This window comes from Leopardus geoffroyi, chromosome C1 (genome assembly GCF_018350155.1).
Source record: "Leopardus geoffroyi isolate Oge1 chromosome C1, O.geoffroyi_Oge1_pat1.0, whole genome shotgun sequence".
Classification (NCBI taxonomy): domain Eukaryota; kingdom Metazoa; phylum Chordata; class Mammalia; order Carnivora; family Felidae; genus Leopardus; species Leopardus geoffroyi.
In genome coordinates, this window is record NC_059328.1 from 77,420,055 (window position 1) to 77,439,856 (window position 19,802).

Genomic DNA, 19,802 nt, shown 5'->3' on the forward strand with positions numbered 1-19,802 from the left:
GCCATCTTTAGGATTGTAATTTATTATATTCAACTGATCAAAAGACAACCCACCAACTAATTTGTTCACCAGGGCCCTAAGGGACGAAGTGACCATTAATTTCTTAATATAACATTTACAAAGTAAATAATAGGGATGACAGCAGGTATCAAAATTCTGTAAGAAATGACACCCAAACAAGTATTGTGCAAATAAAAGACACTTTCTAAATTATTTTTACCATCAGTTAAAAAAAATTATTATTATTTATTTTTGAGAGAGAGAGCACAAGCAGGGGACCGGCAGAGAGAGAGGCAGACAAAACTTGTCAGCATGGAGCCTGATATGGGGCTTGAACTCAGAAACCACAAGACCATGACCTGAGCCAAAGTTGGACACTCAACCAACTGAGCCACTAAGGTGCCCCTACTATTAGTTTTAATGACATGTTTCCATATAAGAAAGAATGAGTCTTTAAAAACACTATAGATTGAGAAATACATTTGAGAGAAAACTGTAGGTACACATCCTCCAACACTAGCAGCTCTCTTTTTTTTTAATGCTTATTTATTTATTTTTTAATATATGAAATTTATTGTCAAATTGGTTTCTATACAACACCCAGTGTTCATCCCAAAAGATGTCCTTTTCAATACCCATCACCTACCCTCCCCTCCCTCCCACCCCCCATCAACCCTCAGTTAGCAGCTCTCTTTGAAGATAGAAAATTCAAAAGCAGATGGTTAGCCTTGGATAATATAATAGAATCTGATTATGAAATAGTATCGAGGACAAGAAAAACAACTTAAACAACTTATGCCACAGGATAACTCCTTGCTGTATGCTGTCATTATCAGTTAAAAGCATAGACTTTGGAGTCAGAAAAACCTGGGTTTATTTTTATTTTTTGATGTTTATTTATTTTTGACAGAGAGACACAGCATGAGCAAGGAAGGGGCAAAGAGAGAGGGAGACACAGAATCCAAAGCAGGCTCCAGGCTCTGAGCTGTCAGCACAGAGCCCGATGTGGAGCACGAACCCACGAGCCACAAGATCACGACCTGAGCTGAAGTCTTACACTCAACTGACTGAGCCACCCCGGCACCTCAGAAAAACCTGGGTTTAAATCTAAAGCTCTCGGGCGCCTGGGTGGTTCAGTCGGTTAAGCAGCCGACTTCGGCTCAGGTAGTGATCTCACGGTCCGTGAGTTCGAGCCCCGCGTCAGGCTCTGTGCTGACAGCCTGGAGCCTGGAGCCTGCTTCTGTTTCTGTGTCTCCCTCTCTCTCTGCCCCTCCCCTGTCCGCGCTCTCTCTCTGCCTTTCAAAAATGAAATGTTAAAAAAAATTTTTTAAATAAATAAATCTAAAGCTCTCTACTTTCTAGCTGTGTGACTTTAAAGTTAAAAATAAGTTTTTCAAACAGTAAAATATTATCCATGTGCTAGTTACCTAAATTCTCTAGACCTCAGATTCTTCCTAGTTCCTCCAGAACTGCCAATCCATATACTCCTCCATGTTCTCAGCTTCTTCACTGATTGTTACAGTTACTTCCTGATCTTAACAAAAATATTGCATTACGCTAAAAAACTCTTGCTTCTTCAAATCTTAAGGAGAAACTGTTAAATCTTCCACATCCAATGTACTTGAAGGTTCAGAGTCTGTGCCTCCTCTACCCTAAATCTGCATCATTATTCTTCCATTGTCTTACAAAAATATCTATGCTATCTAGTTACACCACCTTGCAACCCTCCTCATGGCATTTATCATATATTAACCTCTGGTCACTTTAGAATCTTTTCCTCTCAATCTCAAATTCTGCCACTATCTGCGTTACTTCAACATTCATGTAGATGAACCATTCAAAATCCCCTCCCCTCCATTTCTTAGGCATTCATCTCCAGTGGCTTTCTTCTTCAAACAATCTCATCCACCTATTCTATCATCTTAAACACTGTCATTATCCAGAACTGCTCCTCCTCTCATATCAATCATTCTGATATATCATTCTCTGACCACAACCTCTTATCCTTTTAGCTTGTTTGCACAAGGTACCAATGAGGTAAAACAAAAACAAAAACAAATTTACTTTAATGAACCTCTTTATTTTCTCCCAAACTATCTTCCCTTCTCTTTTCTCATATATCTTTAATGAACTTAGATTCCATGGCCTATCTTTTTGACCACTCTTTTTTACCAATATTCTAAACTCCAATTCTCCTTTATCCTTTTAACATACTTATCTTGCAAAACCTCAATCCTGGATGAATCCATGTACTTTTTAAAATAATTGCAGCTTGGGGCACATAGATGGCTCAGTCAGTTAAGGGTCCGACTTCAGCTCAGGTCATGATCTCACTGTTTGTGAATTCGGGCCCCGCATACAGCTCTGTGCTGACAGCTCAGAGCCTGGAACCTGCTTCAGATTCTGTGCCTCCCCCTCTCTGCCCCTCCCCTGCTTGCACTCTGCCTCTCTCTCTCTCTCTCTCTCTCTCTCTCTCTCTCTCTCTCTCCAAAACAAATAAACATTTTTAAAAAAATAAAATAAAATAATTGCAGCTGGAGGGGCGTCTGGGTGGCTCAGTCGGTTAAGCATACGACTGCGGCTCAGGTCATGATCTCACAGTTCGTGGGTTCGAGCCCCGCGTCAAGCTCTGCGCTGACATCTCAGAGCCTGGAGCCTGCTTCAGATTCTGTGTCTCCTTCTCTTCTGCCCTTCCCCTGCTCACTCTCTCTCTCTCTCAAAAATAAACATTAAAAAAATTTAAAATAATTGCAGCTAGGCAGGGGAACACTCCTAGAAAAAGCAGTTAGGTGGATGATATAATACTTGAACATTAAAATTCACAAAAAAAAAAAAAAAAAAGGGAGGAGGTGCTTGGGCAGCTCAGTCAGTTAAGTGCCTGACTCTTGATTTCGGCCCAGGTCATGATCTCGCAGTTCATAAGAACGAATCCTATGTTGGGCTCTGTGCTGACAGTGTGGAGCCTGCTTGGGATTCTCTCTCCCCATCTCTCTGTGCCTCTCTCCAGCTCACGTGCACACGCACGCTCTCTCTCGCTCTCTCTCTCTAAGAAACATTTAAAAAAAAAAAAATTCAGAGTCATCATCACCAAGATTGCAGATACAAAAATCAATATATACCAAAATCAATTGCTGATGTCTATACACTTGCGATGTACAATCTGAAAAAAAATTTTTATTTTATTTTAAAAAGTATCGAAAAGAATAAAATACTTAGGAATACATTTAACAAAGTAAGTATGACCTGTCTACTGAAAACCTCACAACATCATTGAAAGAAACTAAATAAAAACTAAATAAACGGAAAGATATCCCATATTCACATAATGGAAGGCTTAATGTTATTAAGATGCCAATATTCTTCAAGTTGATCTACAGATTTGACACAATCCCTATCAAAATTCCAGCTGACTTCTTTGCAGAAATTGACCAGTTTATCATAACATTCATATGAAAATGCAAAGAACCCAGAGGAGCCAAAAAAAATTCTTGAAAAAAGGAACAAAATTGGAGGATTCACACATCTCAATCCGAAACTTTACAACAAAGCTACAGCAATCAAGACAGTGTGGGATATGCCCTTATGCAAGTCATAAGGACAGACATGTTGGTTAATGGAATAGAATTCAGAGTCCAGAAATAAACCTTTATTTAGTATACAGTTAACTATTTAGTATAGTAGGACATTTCCTATTTAGCATAATAGGAAATATGTATTCACTTTGTCCTCAGTTCCTGGCACAGAGCTCCCAAAACCCTTAGAATTTTCTGTGTAATAGGAGTAAGAGAAGCATCATTTGTTATTCATGACAACCCCTTTCAATCCCACCTGAGTTTATGCTAATGAGGTGAATCTTGTAGGACCCCCACATAGTTTCAGGATTGGGGTTAACTGCCAGAAAAAATAAACTTTGATTAGAGGATTGAATTTTCAGCCTCACCTGTGGCATCCAAGGAAGGGAGAGTGATGGAGAGGCAGTTCAATCACCAATGGCCAATGATTTTATCAATCATGCCTATCTAATGAAACTACCATAAAGGAAAAACCCCTAAATGACAGGGGGTTCAGAGAACTTCCAAGGTGGTGAACAAACCAATGTGCTCAGAGGGTAATGTACCTGGAGAGGCATGGAAGCTCTACACACCCTCCTTCTGAATATCTTGCTCTATTCATCTCTTTCATTTGACTGTTTCTGAATAGTATCCTTTATAATGAAGCAGTAGACATAAGTATGGTGTTTTCCTGAGTTCTATAAGTCATTCTAACAAGTTATTAAACCTAGTGTGGGGATTATGGGAACCCCAAATTTGTAGTCTGCAGGGCAGAAATGTGGGTAGCCTGGCACCCTATTTGTGGATGGCATCTGAAATGGGGCAGTCTTATGGAACTGAGTCCTTAACATATAGGGTGTAATGCTAACTCTAGGAGTTAGTGTGAATATAGAATTGAATTGTTGGACACCCATTGGTACCAGAGATTCAGAGAACTTGCTGGGTTCAGAAAACCCCCCAGACTTTACATTTACGGTCAACTGATTTTCAATGAAAGTGCTATGACATTCAATGGGGAAAGAATAGTTTTTTCAACAAATGGTGTAGAACAACTGAATATCTACATACAAAAAAAAAATGAAGTTGGACTTCTACCTTGCATTATATAAGTTAACTCAAAATAGATCACAGACCTAAATGTAAGAGCTAAAACTATAAAAATCTTAGAAGAAAATGTAGTAGTTAATCTTTACAACCTTGGTTAGGGAATGGTTTCTTGGATACGACACCAAAAGTCAAAGGAACAAAAGAAAAATCAGATAAACTGGACCTCATCAAAATTAAAAACTTTTAAGCTGATAAAGAGTGAAAAATAGGGGCTCCTGGGTGGCTCAGTCAGTTAAGTGTCCAACTTCAGCTCAGGTCATGATCTCATGGTTCATGAGTTGAAGCCCCATGTCAGGCTCTGTGCTGACAGCTCAGAGCCTGGAGCCTGCTTCGGATTCTGTCTCCTTCTCTCTCTGCCCCTCCCCTGCTCATGCTCTGTCTCTGGTTCTGTTTGCCTGTCTGTCTCTCTCTCTCTCTCTCTCTCAAAAATAAACATTAAAAAATTGCTTTAAAAAGTGAAAAAAAAAACACAAAGAATGGGAGAAAATATTTGAAATCATATAGCTGATGAGAGACTTTTATAAAGAATATATAAAGAATGCTTATAATTCAACAATAAAAAAAAACAGGCAAAGGATTTGAATAGACATCACTCCTAAGATGATATAAAAGTAGCCAATAATCACATGAAAAGATGCCCAATATCATTAATCATTAGGAAAATGCTAATCAATGAGAGGCACTCACACCTACTAGACTGGCTATGATAAAAAAGACAACTGCTAAGAAGGATGTGGAGAAACTGGAACCCTCACATATTATTTGTGGGATTGTAAAGTGGTGCAGTTAATTTGGAAAACACTTTGGCAGTTCCTCAAAACAGTTAAGTATAAAGTTACTATATGACCCAGAAATTCCAATTCTAGGTATAAATCCAAAAGAATTTCAAAATATTTTTAAAAATGGGGCACTTGGGTGGCTCAGTCAGTCGAGCACCTGACTCCTGATTTCAGCTCAGGTCATGATCTCACAGTCGTGGGATCGAGCTCCATAGGGGCTCCTCCGTGGGAGTCTCCAAGAGGAGATTCTTTGCCCCCTCTTCTCTCCCCCTGCCCCTCCCCCTTCTCAAAAAAATAAAAATAAATAAAAATTAAAAATATGTTCACAGAAAAATGTGTATATGAATGTTCACAGCAACATTACTAGTAATAGCCAAAAAGTGGAAACAATTCAAATGTGCAACAATTGATGGGTAAACAAAATATGGCATTGTCCACACAATGGAATATTATTTGGCCATAAAAAGAATGAAGTACTGATATATGACATAGTACAGATAAACCTTGAAAACATTATGCTAAGTGAAAGAAGCCAGACACAAAAGACCAGACACTGTATGACTCCACTACATGAAATGTCTAGAATAGGTAAATCCATAGAAACAAAAAGATTAATGGTTGCCAGGGTCTGGGGAGAGGGGAGGATGATGAGTTGGAAAGGAGAGTGATCAATAATGAATGCAGAGTTTCTTTTGAGGATAGTAGTGATGACTGCACAACTCTTGTGACTATTCTAAAAACCAATGAACTGTACACAAGAGTGAATTTATATGTAATTATATGTTAATAGAGCTATTATACAAAAATGCATAGACATAAACCTCAATCAGGCCCTTTAGAGTACCCAACAATCCTGTTATTATTCTAAGTGAATTGCTTTCCCATTTTCCATAATCTCTTCTACCCTTCTCATGCTTGCTTAATACCTTTTCCCCTCAAACTCCATAAATAACTTCATCTCTTATGTCACAGAGAACACAAAAACTATCAACTAGATCTCTTCTGAATCTTAAACCCATACATCCAATTCTCTACTTAGACAATTTATAGGTACTTAATATCAACATATCAAAAAAAAAAAAACAAAAAACCAACATGTCCGAATCTGTACTCATCGCCTTCTTCTAAACCTGTTCTTCCTTTAGTTTTCTAGATCACGAAAGGGCACTACCCTCCTACATCATTCAGGCTCAAGCCAGAAAACTAGGAGTCCAGGTGTCATATCTAATAATCCTTTGGGTCCTATGGGATATGATCTCATAAATCACTCTGAACTCTCATTCTTGCTACCACAGTCTACATCAGGCTCCCACTCTCTCTCACCTGGACTAATAAAACAACCTTCTAAGTAACTTTTCACAGTGCATCCTAGATCCCTTCTAATTCATCATACTGATGCCAAGATGGACTTTAAATTTTTTTTAAAAATCTAATTTTACTCCTTTGCTTAAAATGCAGGACCTCAGCACACTAGTTCTCAAACTTTAGTGTGCACAACAATCATCTAAAAAAATTATTAAAAATGGTCTGGGTTCCATCCTTACCTTTATCTAGACTATGATTCAATAGGTCAATGGTAGGATCCAAGAATCCAACTTTCTAGTAAGCACTCCAAGTGATTCTGATACAGTGGGTCCACAGGCCACAGTTTAACAAACAGTGCCTTTAAAAGGGGCACCTGGGTGGCTTAGTCAGTTAAGTGTCAGATTTCAACTCAGGTCATGATCTTACGGTTCGGTTAGTGGGTTCGAGCCCTGCATCAGGCTCTGTGCTGACAGCTCGCAGCCTAGAGGCTGCTTCAGATTCTGTCTTCCTTTCTCTCTGCCCCTCCCCCACTCACAACCTGTCTCTCTCTTTCTCTCAAAAATAATAAACATTAAAAAAATTAAAAAAAAGAAAAAAGAAAAAAGAAACAGTGCTTTAAGAAAAAGCACAAAGTTTATCATGCCTACCTGACTCTGAATGACCCGGCCTTTCCAAACCTTATCCCTCAGCATTCCCTCTGATTCTAAACAAAAGGAATTTTTCTAAGAATAGGCCAAGCTCTGTGCTACCTTAGGTCTTTTCTGCACATAGTATTCCTTCTGCCTGGAATGCTCTCCTTCTTTATTTGTCCTTAGTTTAATTCTGTATCTCCTTAAGGTGAAATTTATTTACATATTTTGAGAGACAGAGAGAGAGTGAGAGCATGCTGGTGTGAGGGGGAGAGGCAGAGAGAGAGATAAAGAGAGAATCCTAAGCAGGCTCCACACTAACAACACAGATCCCGAGTGGGGCTCAAACTCATGAACCATGAGATCAAGGATGGTGGAGACTCTTTCAGAGAGTTCATAAGGTCAAAACAATTTTCATAATATTACTAACATGTTTGCCTTTAAAATTTTTCAGTTTTAATGTCTAATATGGTTAAATGTTGATAGATATAAATCACATACACAAAAACTGTTGGGAATTCCCAATAATTTTTAAATGTAAAAAGGTCCTGACAACAAAAAGTTTGAGAACCTTTGTTTTAACCATATATTTCATCAAAATAATTGTCATACTACAAAGCATTTAATCAATTATTTTTAGTTATTTACTGTCTTCTCCCATTAAGTTGTACCACTCTGAAGGCAAGAACCTATGACTACAATCCCAGAGTTAACAGGGCATCTGGTATATAGATTCTATTTGTTGTTGATGTTTTTCCCATTTAGATTCTATCATACTTCATACTTCTGGAAAGACACATAAACATTTAACTTTATCACTGAATAGTGTGTATTTCATTTAATTAATTACCTTTTTCGGAAGGCTGATGTGCTCTCTCCTTTATCTTCTGCAAAATTAATTAATTTTGTATCATCTGGAACATTTTTCTCAGGTGCTATCTCAGTGCCAATGTGATTTTTGTATTTCTGAGAAGAACCATACGTCAGCTTGCCAGGAACATGTGATAAGTCATCATTACCTGCCCCTCCTAAATTCAGATAATCTTCTTCATATTTTTTTGAGGAAAAGGCAAACTGGAATTTTTGTGTTGGTGAAATATAATTTGTGTCTTCATTAGTTATCTTTAAATTTGATGGTAACATTTTTGGCTTCTTTTCCTGACCTACAAAAATGGAATATATTGATTAATACATGTTCTTCATGAAAACAAATTTTCAAAATGACCATGAAAAATTGTAATAAAATTTTTCAAAAGTTTGAGACACAGGTAATTGTAACTATTAATGTATAGTATATCACTGAAGGGCATTCAGAAATTAATCAGGAATTACTGAAATTTGAAATTTATATAAAAACTATATTATAGGACAGGTTTAATTCCTGACTCACAGAAATAGCCACAATTATAATATTTAAGTATTTTATCTACTAGAAATGATATAATTATACAATTACGAAGATTTGAAAATTTATATAACTAATTTACACACAGAAATACAATGAGCAATCACAAAATGTTACTGAATTTGATTCAGTATTAAAATACATGATACAATCCTTTTAACTTTGTAATATTGCTTCTAAAATAAAAATAAAGGAATGCTTTCATCAAGGTGACAAAATGTTAAAGGTTTCTTTACAGAGACTTTACAAGCATCTTTGAGAAGTCAGGAGTCTATAGGCCTTGTTAGGGCATAAATTTGTTTTTCCATCTTTATATATACTTTATACATACTATATATAGTATATATAGCCTATATATTCTATATATTATTTGGTACATACAAGAATATAAATAATGTACATTTTCATATACAAAATATATACAAATTACAAAGCTTAAGAAAATATACATATACGAACTATCACCTAATTTAAAAATAAAAGTTTTATCAACAATATCACATTAGATCACATATATTGAGTATGCTTATTTTTAGCTTTATAAAAATGGTACCAAACTATATATAATATTCTGTATATTGTTTTTTGGAATCTGTTTTGGTAAAGGTTTCCTTTATCTTTAGTAAAGGGGAAGAAACAAACTAAATGACAATGACAGTTTTAAGGGTAAGAGGAAACAAATTCATACAATAGAACATGTATATGTGCAACAGTGTATTGTAAACATATAATATGCATATGTATGTATATGTATGTAATGAGATGAAAAATGTTTTAGATTTTAAGATTTGGTGAGCACTATTTTCAATAAAAGAAGTCTCCTTTATTTTATTCCATTAAAATAAAGGAATTAACACTTTAGTGTGTTACTAGATTTTTTACACTGACATAAGCTGCATGGGTTTACATGATAGTTTACCTAACGGTTTATGACTTTCATAACAAATATGTGAGAGTTTACCTAACAGTTTATGACTTTCTATTTCCTCCTCTAATGCCTGAGTATCTGGAATTTCCGATATCAATGGCGCAGGTGGGAGAAACCAATCCAATGATTTTTCAATGTCTGGATAGCTGTATAAAATATAAAAGTGTGAATATATATGTTAATAAAGTTACATCAGAAACTATCTATTAATTAAACATTACTCAATTACAGACTCTTAGATAAATATCCTATAAATTAACTTTCTGTGGTGACTTTGATGTATCCCTGTACACAGCAGTGTGCTCAATCTTTTTTTTCTTGTGTGTCATAGGGTTAATGGCACTGCTATGTGAGATATGCTACCTAAAAAATGGCTATAACTCCGTCTCTTTTTGTCTAATTCAAACGCTTGTGACAAGAATCTTAAATCTTCTCCAATATAAAAAATAGTAAATCATTCTGAAACATTAGCATCTTAACTATCACAAATAATAAATTACTTATGACACACCTTACAACTAATCATGGGTCATCAGTGTGTAAATGACACCACTGCTGGTACTCTAGAACATTCCTAAAACATTATTACAAATTAATGTACTAATCCAAATATTCTTGATCCAGAACCATCTACAAACCCCAGAAAATCCAAGAAACCAGTTGAAACTGACAATCCCTTTGTAAACCTACAGTAATTGTTGATATTTTTGCCACTCTGTGACTCTGTTGTCACTGTGAACTACTTCTCCTTATCTTTCACCCATGATCCTATTAACATATAATGCTTTAATATTTACTTTCCAATCAAAGTTGATTTGTCCTTCATTGGAAAAAAAGATAAGTATTAAGCGACAGGAAATAAAGTTGAGAAAAGCATCACATATACTGCCTACACCAAGTTAAAAGGATCTTATGATTTGCTTTTTACTCTCTTCATTTAGAATTTTAAGCCCTCAAAAGTGAGACCCAGCCTTTTACTTTTCTGCCTTTCACAGCATATAACACATAGCTACTACAACTATGTTTTCCAAATCAAAAACCTACAACACGTTATCTAACAATGTCTGACAGACTGTCTGATGATAGGCCAAAACATCTGAAATTTAGTATTATGTCAGAGGGTCCCCAAGATCACCCCAGAGCCAATGATGCAGTGGGCTGATTCACAGGACTCATCATTCAGTTCTATTCGTGACTATGGGGCAAAGTTCAGGGGAAATCAGGCACAAGTTTCCAAAGATCCTTTCCCAGTACAGTAACACAGGACACCTTTAATTCCCTCAGCAACAATCTGTGACAACATGTGTGAAGTGTTGACAATGAGAGAAGCTCATTAGAGATTCAATGCCAAGAGTTTTTACTGAGGACTAATCATGTGGGCATCCCCTGTCTGGAACATACCTAAATTCTAGATTCTCAGAAGAAAAGCAGATGTTCAGCATAAACCATATTATCTGTATAAACAGTTTAGGCACTGAGCCACTCTTATCAGTAAATGGTGGGAACTTTCCTAAAGTTCTGACTCCAGCCAAAGGCCATTCTTGCAAGCAGGACTTTTTCAAGGACAGCAGTTTAGGCCTGATGTATTAACTCTTTTCTAGACAGAGACTATTTCAGAAAATCTAAGAAAGATGTTAACAAGATACAAAAAGCACACATCTAGCTCTACTATTCAGCCCCCACCAATAAAATCAAATCTTCTTTATGATTTGCCTATTTTTTCTCTCAGCCATCCAGAATCCAAATCACAGTAAAATCTTTTACCACTATAACCACACGTATACGTCTTACTTCATCTTCTTATAATGCTTCTTGAATTCATCATTTCCTTGTTTTTCCACTGTCACCATTCTAATCAAGGCTCTAATCAACTTATGTCTGCTTAAAAACAAAAGGGTTTTCACTGGCCTCACTGCCTCCAGCTGTCTCTAATATATTTTACACACTCCTGTCACATTAATTTAGAATTGTTTTCATCATATTTACTCCATTCAAAATACTTTAGTGGCTTCCAAATAATGCCAAACTTCCAGTGGCCTTAGGCTACCTTACAATTTTAATTCTCCTACACTACTTACCATAAGTCAAGACCAAAGTGAACTATTTGTATGCCAAATAGATGCTACATTCTGTCCCTCATCTTTGTTCAAAAATATTTCCTTTACACTGCTTGCCACTGTACATAACCCTTTGCCCTATCTACCCATAGAAGTTCAACTGTTTCATTCCTTCATTAACCTATTCAATAATTATTCACTGAGTATTGTGTTCTAGAGCTTATGTTCATTTGAAATCCAGCTCAAGTCCTATCCTCATGAAATCCTCCTAGGTTGTCTCCCTTCTCTCTCTGTAACTACTATGTGAACCTATAATATTTATCACAGTCCTACTGCATTGTGTGTGTCTGTGTGTAGGTCTATATAGAGGTAATAAAAACATTGATGATGGACAGATAGATCAGTCTGATACCACCCCCAGATCATAAACACACAAGGGTTTTGATTTACCTCCATTCACATCAATAATAGCACAGTCCTTTAGATAATTAGGCATATTAGTGAATAAATGTTTGTTGATTCAGTTCTGTGGCTTTCAACACATACAATCATGTCCAAAATCCTTATTCTGACATTTATCTCCCACCACAATCTATCCTCAGTTTACTTTTCTAACTTTATGTCCCACAGTTTCTCCTTTATGAATCTTCTATTCCAGGAAATTTTTTACACACTATCTCCTAAAAGTACTGCAAATTGCCCCACCTCCATTCTCTTTTCTTGCTGTTAAACTCTGCCTTCAAGTGGACTTTTCCCCTTTGCTTCTCAGAATTATCAAATCCTTCAAAGTCTCCTGACGTCTCTCCCCACTACCATAAAGCCTAACCTGATCAGTCTGTACCAGGTCTCCCTTGAAATCTGAAATTTCATGGGGCGCCTGGGTGGCGCAGTCGGTTAAGCGTCCGACTTCAGCCAGGTCATGATCTTGCGGTCCACGAGTTCGAGCCCCGCATCAGGCTCTGGGCTGACTGCTCAGAGCCTGGAGCCTGTTTCAGATTCTGTGTCTCCCTCTCTCTCTGCCCCTCCCCCGTTCATGCTCTGTCTCTCTCTGTCCCAAAAATAAATAAACGTTGAAAAAAAAAAAAATCTGAAATTTCATTGCATGAAAATATGCTTATCATTTGCTTTGCACCCTTTCCTGACATTGTATTGTTAGAAAGGCAACCATATGTTGCCAATCCTGGCAACCATATGATTGCGCAGGCCAGTCCTGATTAACACGTGTTGTGCAAATGGATGCATTCTTTCACTCTCAAAGTGTCCTACTCTAGATAATGAATTCCATGGTCCCATTATTTATTAATGGCCTTTCCATATGTGTGCTTAATCTCCTCAGTTTTATGTTCTGTTTAAGTAAAAGTCTGTTTCATCCTTCTTATACCCCTTTCAGCATTCAATCAATATTTGAATATTTGAATGAATGAAAAAAATAAAGCAATAAATACTTTACACAATGCTTCCTTTTTTAAAAAAAGGATAATACAGGGACACCTGGCTGGCTCAATCAGTGGAGTATGCAACTCTTGATCTCAGGGTTGTGAGTTTGAGCCCCATATTAGGTGTAGAGATTAGTTAAAAATAAAATCTTTTTGGAGGCACCTGGTGGCTCAGTCAGTTGAATGTTCAACTTTGGCTCAGGGTTTGTGAGTTCGAGCCCCACATCAGGCTTGCTGATGTCAGCACAAAACTCACTTTGGATCCTCTGTCCCCCTCTCTCCGCCCCTTCCCTGTTCACACAAACTCTCCCTCTCAAAAATAAACACCAAAAAAAATTTTTTTAATAAATAAATAAAATAAAATCTTTTTTTTACAAAAAGATAACACAAGAGAATACACAGAAAACTTAGAATTGAGAATAATTCACATGTGAAAATCCATAAAAGCCTGTATTTAACATACTATCTATTCTCCATTCTTATTTCCTTTAGTGCCACATCTTTATTTCCACCCCTACTTCCTGCCTGCCCTGAATCTGGCCAACACACTTGGCCCTTGGCACAATGCCCATTCCGTTGCCAAAAGGTGCCATCACTCCTTGTCCAGGGCTACTGTTTGACCATTACTTCAAGTATTTACCTTGGCCAAAAATAATCTGAAAAAAAACACAGAAATGCGAATACATGAAAGCCAAACAGGCCAGAATCTACTCTATTTTTTAAGTTATAACATTTAAGATGTTAAACTTCAGTTACTCCCTTTATCTGATTTCCATGTTTACCTGAAACATCATTCTGTTGATCCCTCATTTTTCATTTGTATATTTCCAGAGAAAAAATTAAAACCCCTTAAAAATAAAAAATGTCTAAAATAATATACTACGTTATCATTCTTTAAGGCAGACTTACTTCTCAGCTTCATCTGGTCTTTCAAAAGACAAAGTATCCAAAGCAAACAAGGAGTCATTTGATTTCAGCATTGTTAAAAATTGGACTGTGTCATAAACCTACCAAAATACAGAAAAAGTAGTTTATATTTTATTTATAAAGCTATAAAAATATTTCTATACACATTAACTATAATCATTAGTTTCCCAGAATAACCACAGACCATCTTTCTGCTGTATCTTCTGCAGCTTCCTCCAAAGTGCCTCAATATTCAAATACATTATTCCCTCTTCTCCACTCATTCATGCATATTCACATTTGTACCCCTCTCTTCATACTGCATCAATGCTTACAATGTGATTTCTTCCATTCTCTACTTGGCAAATCCCTACCCATCCTTCATGTGTAACTCAAATGTCATTCCTTCTTCAAAGGCTTCTCTGAGTTTGTCCTGTTCTCTGAGGCAGAATTAATTGCTTCTTTGGGGCTCTTACAATATTTTGTTCATATCATTATTTTTTATTTAGGATAATGTACTTTACCACGAATGTGTGTGTCTCTAACAATATACCAGGTAATTATGCAAAGGTTTGCTTCAAAATAAATGGGGAGATGTAGAGGGACACTGATGAAACCAGACTGACAATGAGTTGCTATTGGTTAAGCTATATAATAGGTACATGGAGTTTAGTATAATGTTCTGCCAATTTTGTATATATGTTTGAACTTTTCCAAAATAAAAAAAAATTGTCAAGTTTAACATCTATATGTATATTTACATTCACACTACATAAAACATATAGAAAGACAATTTTTACATTCATAGATGGTATCTAAATGTAAAGGATAAAAATAATCAGCATTGGCCACCTGGGAATATAATAAAATTCTAGGGCTTTACAAAGCCTCAAATTTGACAGGAGACTATAAAGAACTATGTCTACAGACACATACATTGCTCCATTCAGATTGCCATTCTTTCTCCTGCACATCAACACTGCATCCCAATTTTTTTTCTGAATTCTGAAACATGATAGAAAATTCTAGATGACAAAACATGAAATAGATGCACAAATTACAAAGCACAAATCACATTTCTATTTATTCTGTGATAGTTAATACATTGCAAATCTTTCCTTAGGATAGAACCTAAAATCCAGGAAACTATATGAGTGCCATCTTGTGGGCAAATCCATATAACCAAGACAGATAATGCCCCTTCAATTTTGAGTCTTCCACGATGTGGGGATAAGATACACATGGGAGTATGTGGAGGAGGGAGGAATGTTGCCACACGCACCCCTTGACAAAATTCTACTGGTAAGAGGACTAACTATATGCGTATCTTATGACTGTCCTTAGTTATCCAGAATGTTGCAGGATTTTTCATTGTTTTAGTTATTTTTTCTCCCTGTAATCTGTTTGACTTAATTGCCCTCTTTGTTTTTTTGAATTTATTAATCACTTAGTCACCAACAAAAAGACACAGTGAAATTGAAACAAATTACCATGGTTCCATAAATGTCTAAAACAATTGACTATATTAACAACAGAAACCTAGGATAACAGGGTAGGAGATGGAAAGGAGTCCTTCAGAAATATGCTAAAGGAGTCTTTAATATCTGTAAGTAATCAATTTCAGAACTTGATAACAATTACCTGATGAAAGTATAAATGAAAATACTAACCATGCTGCTTACTATACTGTCCAAAAAGTAACAAGTAAAACATTCCCTTTCTCATCTTAGGAGAACTATATAATTTTAAGCAACAAAAAAAGTTTTGAAAATTAAAACTCACCAGGCCACTTTTATGTGGCCTTTGCTGGCTTTGCTACCTCAGAATTTAAGTAGAAAATCCTAAGGCTTACATGTATGTGTTTCGATTCTTCATTCTAAAGGAAACTGCAAACAAAGCAAACCTATAAATTAAAAATATTTGTTTTGGAAACGCAATTATTTCCTAAACTAACCAATAAACCTCCCATACAAGCAGCAAATATATTCAAAAGAACTTTTGATTCAGTTTCTAGTTCTGGCATAAAAGAGAATATAACTTTTTTGGTTCAGAATAGAAATATGTATGCATTTTTGTTCTGATGTGCCTCTATGAAAGAAAACACCACTTATCTAAAAGTCTCCATCCTTACCGTGCATTATTTTTCTTCATAACACTAACTGACAACTGGCATTACATTATAGCTTATTTACCTTTTTCTCCCTCTTGAGTGAGCAGGAACTTTTTGTTTACTAACATATTCTAATAACCCAGAACAGTGCCTGGCACATAGTAAATAATCCATAAGAATTCATTGTGGGATATACGCATTAGCAATGACCAGCTTATAAAAATAATTTTAAATAAAAATATATTTCCATCAGCTCTGAAACTTAGAATTTCACCCCAAACTTTTAATATTCAATTTAGAAAATGTGATTTTTTTTCCAGTTCCAGATTCGTGCAATGAATTCTTTAAGGTTCTAAAAGGCTATTAATTTCACACTTTCATTACATAAAAAAATATTTTAATTTTTTTTTTGTTTACATTTGTTTATTTTTGAGAGACAGAGTGAGACAAAGTGAGAGTGGGGAAAGGCAGAGAGAGAGGGAGACACAGGATCCGAAGAAGCTCCAGGCTGTGCGAGGAGGGCTCGAACCCACACACGGTGAGATCATGACCTGCGCCGGAAGTCCGTCGCTCAACCGACCGAGCCACCCAGGCACCACCATAAACAAATATTTTAAAACACAGGCCCTAAAAGGAACTTTGCTACATTTTAATATGAGTTTGTGATTGTAGAAGATGCTAGACTTTGAATTAATTAAAGTTTCAGGTCTAGAGTCAGATTTTCTAAGTTTCCATGTTAGATCATTTTTCACCAAGTTTTAGGTTCAGCATGTGGTATAAAATTAGTTTTTTAGATGTTTGCTTCTGCTCTAACCACTCTTAAAATACTTAAACTGTGTGTGTGACTACATCATTTGTTGCCTGTTGAGATGACCCGCATTTTATATAACTTAGTGACAATTTAGCTTTTTCTTCTCTTCTATAATGCTTATTATATAAACGTTTCTGATCTATTAGTCATTCCTTACGATTTGTACTCTCAGAAATAAACTCCTTGGGGCGCCTGGGTGGCTCAGCCGGTTGAGCGTCCCACTATGGCTCAGGTCGTGATGTCGCGGTCCATGAGTTCTAGACCCCCGTCGGTCTCTGTCCTGACAGCTCAGAGCCTGGAGCCTGTTTCGGATTCTGTGTCTCCCTCTCTCTCTGACCCTCCCCCGTTCATGCTCTGTCTCTCTCTGTCTCAAAAATAAATAAACGTTAAAAAAAAGAATTTAAAAACAAACAAAAACTCCTTGTTTCAAAAGTTCAGAAACTCAGATATAAAGTATTAACTGACCAGAAATTAGTAGTCCATAAAGAAGCTGAAATCAGCATTCACTGGAAAAAAACATCACAGAGACCGCAGGGAATGTGACAGGGTAAGAGTATAAACAAGCAAACAAATTAGTCGAAGTCACGGAGCCTGGGCCAGGGAGGGGTCCCTACCAGTCCGGGCCCCTGACCCGCATCACTTCCCCTGGGGTTCCCACGGGGCAAGCCCGGAAGCAAATCAGGGCTCGATGCAAAAATACCCTTCCGGGAATACCCGAATTCCAAGCAGACCCCACCCCACACTCCTGAAGGAAGAAGCCTTCAGGACCCGCGCGTGGCCCAAGACCCCAGCGCCGGGGCCGATCGCTCCTCCCCTGAAGGTTCCCTCCGCTAGAAAGAGAGCAAGGTGGCCACAGTTACACACGCAGCCCCCACCTGCAATCGCTCAGGGGGGACAGACACACCTAGAAATGAACACAGCGGGTCCTGGAACCGCCACAACAAAACCGGAGTCGGCCAGCTCCGTCCGCTCAGCGGCTCGGCAGTCCTCCCGCCAGCCCCGCCCCGCGAGGGGTCGCCCCGCACTGAGCGCCTCAGGCCTCGCGCGGCTTCTGACAGGAACGCGGTGAGAGAGCGCCCGCGCGGGCGCCGGCCGGGGGCGCTGTCCTCAACTCACCAAGCCCGTCCGCCGCCCGCCCGCAACTCGGAGTCGCCGAGGGTCGACCGCTTCCCCCGGCGGCCGGCCGTCCCCACCTCCCCGTGGGATCCCGGCTCTCCGGTTCCAACTGCCTCCCGGAGACGTCCGACCAGACCCCACTCCTCACCCGGCGTGCGGACGCCTAGTTCTCAGAGCGGAGCGCCTATTCACCGGCCCCTCGGAGGACCCCCAGCCTGGCTAAGCGAGCTCCAAGCAATGGATCGCAGGGGTCTCCGACCTCTCCCTTCCCGCCTCTTACTTTTTAGCTCCAAAAGTTACTATTAGCTTTGACTGCGTTGCTCTCTCCGTGTTCTGTGGCCTATTCTCATTAAATAAAGCTCTAAATCCTTCCCCCAGCGCCTCATAACCTCTATGCTACTTCTCCTCTCTATGAATTTGCCTATTCTAGGTAACTTATGTAAGTGGAAATACACAGTATTTGTCCTGTGTCTGGCTTATTTCATCTGGCGTAATGTCTTCAAAGCTCACCATTTGTAGCATACATCTGAATTTCATTCTTTTTATTCTTTTATAAGGTTGAGTATTCCATTGTGTATGTATCATATTTTGTTTATCCATTTATCTGTGGATAGACATTTGTGTTGTTTCCACCTTTTCGCTACTGTTATAAACATTCATGCACAAATATCTGTTTGAGTCCCCGCTTTCGCTGCTTCAGATATTTACCTAGGGGTGCAGTTACTGAGTCATATGGTAACTCTAAGTTAAACCTTTTGAAAAACCACTAAACATGTTTTCACAACTGCTGTATCACTTTGCACTCCCACTAATAATGCAAGAGGGCCCAATTTCTCTACATCCTTGCCCGCAAGTTATTTTCCATTTTAACAAAGGTCTAGCCATCCTATTAGATGTGAAGTAGTATCTCATTGTGGTTTTGGTTTTCCTTTCCCTAAAGGCTAATGATGCTGAGCATCTTTTAATGTGCATAATGGCCATTTTGAGTATCTTCTTTGGAGAAATATGTATTCAACTCCTGCGCCAATTTTTTGTTATTTATCTTTTTATTATTAAATTGTAGGAGTGGTAGGGTTTTTTTTTTTTTAAGTTTATTTATTTATTTATTTTGAAAGAGAGAGAGAGAGAATATAAGTAGGGAAGGGGCAGAGAGAGAGGAAGAGAATCCCAAGCGGGCTCCATACTGTCAGTGCAGGGCTCAATCCCAGGACCCATGAGATCATGATCAAGCCAAAATCAGGAGTCAGACACTCTACTGACTGAGCCACCCAGGGACCCCTGAGTTCTAAGAGTTTTTAAAATATATATTATGGATATTAATCCCTTGTAAGACATGATTTGCAAATATTTTCTCCCATCCAGTAGGTTGTCTTTTTGTTTTCTTGAAAGTATCCTTTGATGCTCAAAGGTTCTTATCTATTTTTTTCTTGCGCTGCCTGAGCTTTTGGTGTTATATCCACGAAGGCATTGCCAAATCCAGTATCATAAAGATTTTCTGAAATGTCTTCTAAGAGTTTTATAGGGTTAACTCTTAAATGTAGGTCTTTGATCTATTTTGGGCCTGTCAATGGACTAGTAAGTTTTATTCATGTAGAGTAAGGTTAGTAGAGGGGCCCATTTCAAACAAAAGGGTTGGGAGGATATAGTTTCCAGAAAGACTGG

General features: G+C 37.7%; 1 protein-coding gene across 11 annotated transcripts in view; it reads right to left on the reverse strand.

Annotated features, from left to right (window-relative positions):
- The window catches only part of HFM1 (helicase for meiosis 1), a 92,512-nt gene extending 74,486 nt beyond the window's left edge, over nt 1-18,026 (reverse strand). For 3 of the 11 annotated variants that reach the window (XR_006712449.1, XM_045478249.1, XM_045478245.1), the window contains exons 1-4: nt 15,040-15,106; nt 14,107-14,204; nt 9,738-9,850; nt 8,222-8,534 (exon numbers count right to left, since the gene is read on the reverse strand). Coding sequence is in view for 9 of the 11 variants with exons in the window: in XM_045478249.1 (XP_045334205.1) it covers nt 8,222-8,534; nt 9,738-9,850; nt 14,107-14,177 (497 nt within the window). In the remaining 2 variants the exon portion in view is untranslated. Of the gene's footprint in view, nt 1-8,221; nt 8,535-9,737; nt 9,851-14,106; nt 14,205-15,039; nt 15,112-17,928 lie in introns of those variants that run through there. The other 8 variants (XM_045478248.1, XM_045478251.1, XM_045478246.1 and 5 more) reach the window with 5 other exon arrangements.
- Nucleotides 18,027-19,802: the final 1,776 nt, after the last annotated feature.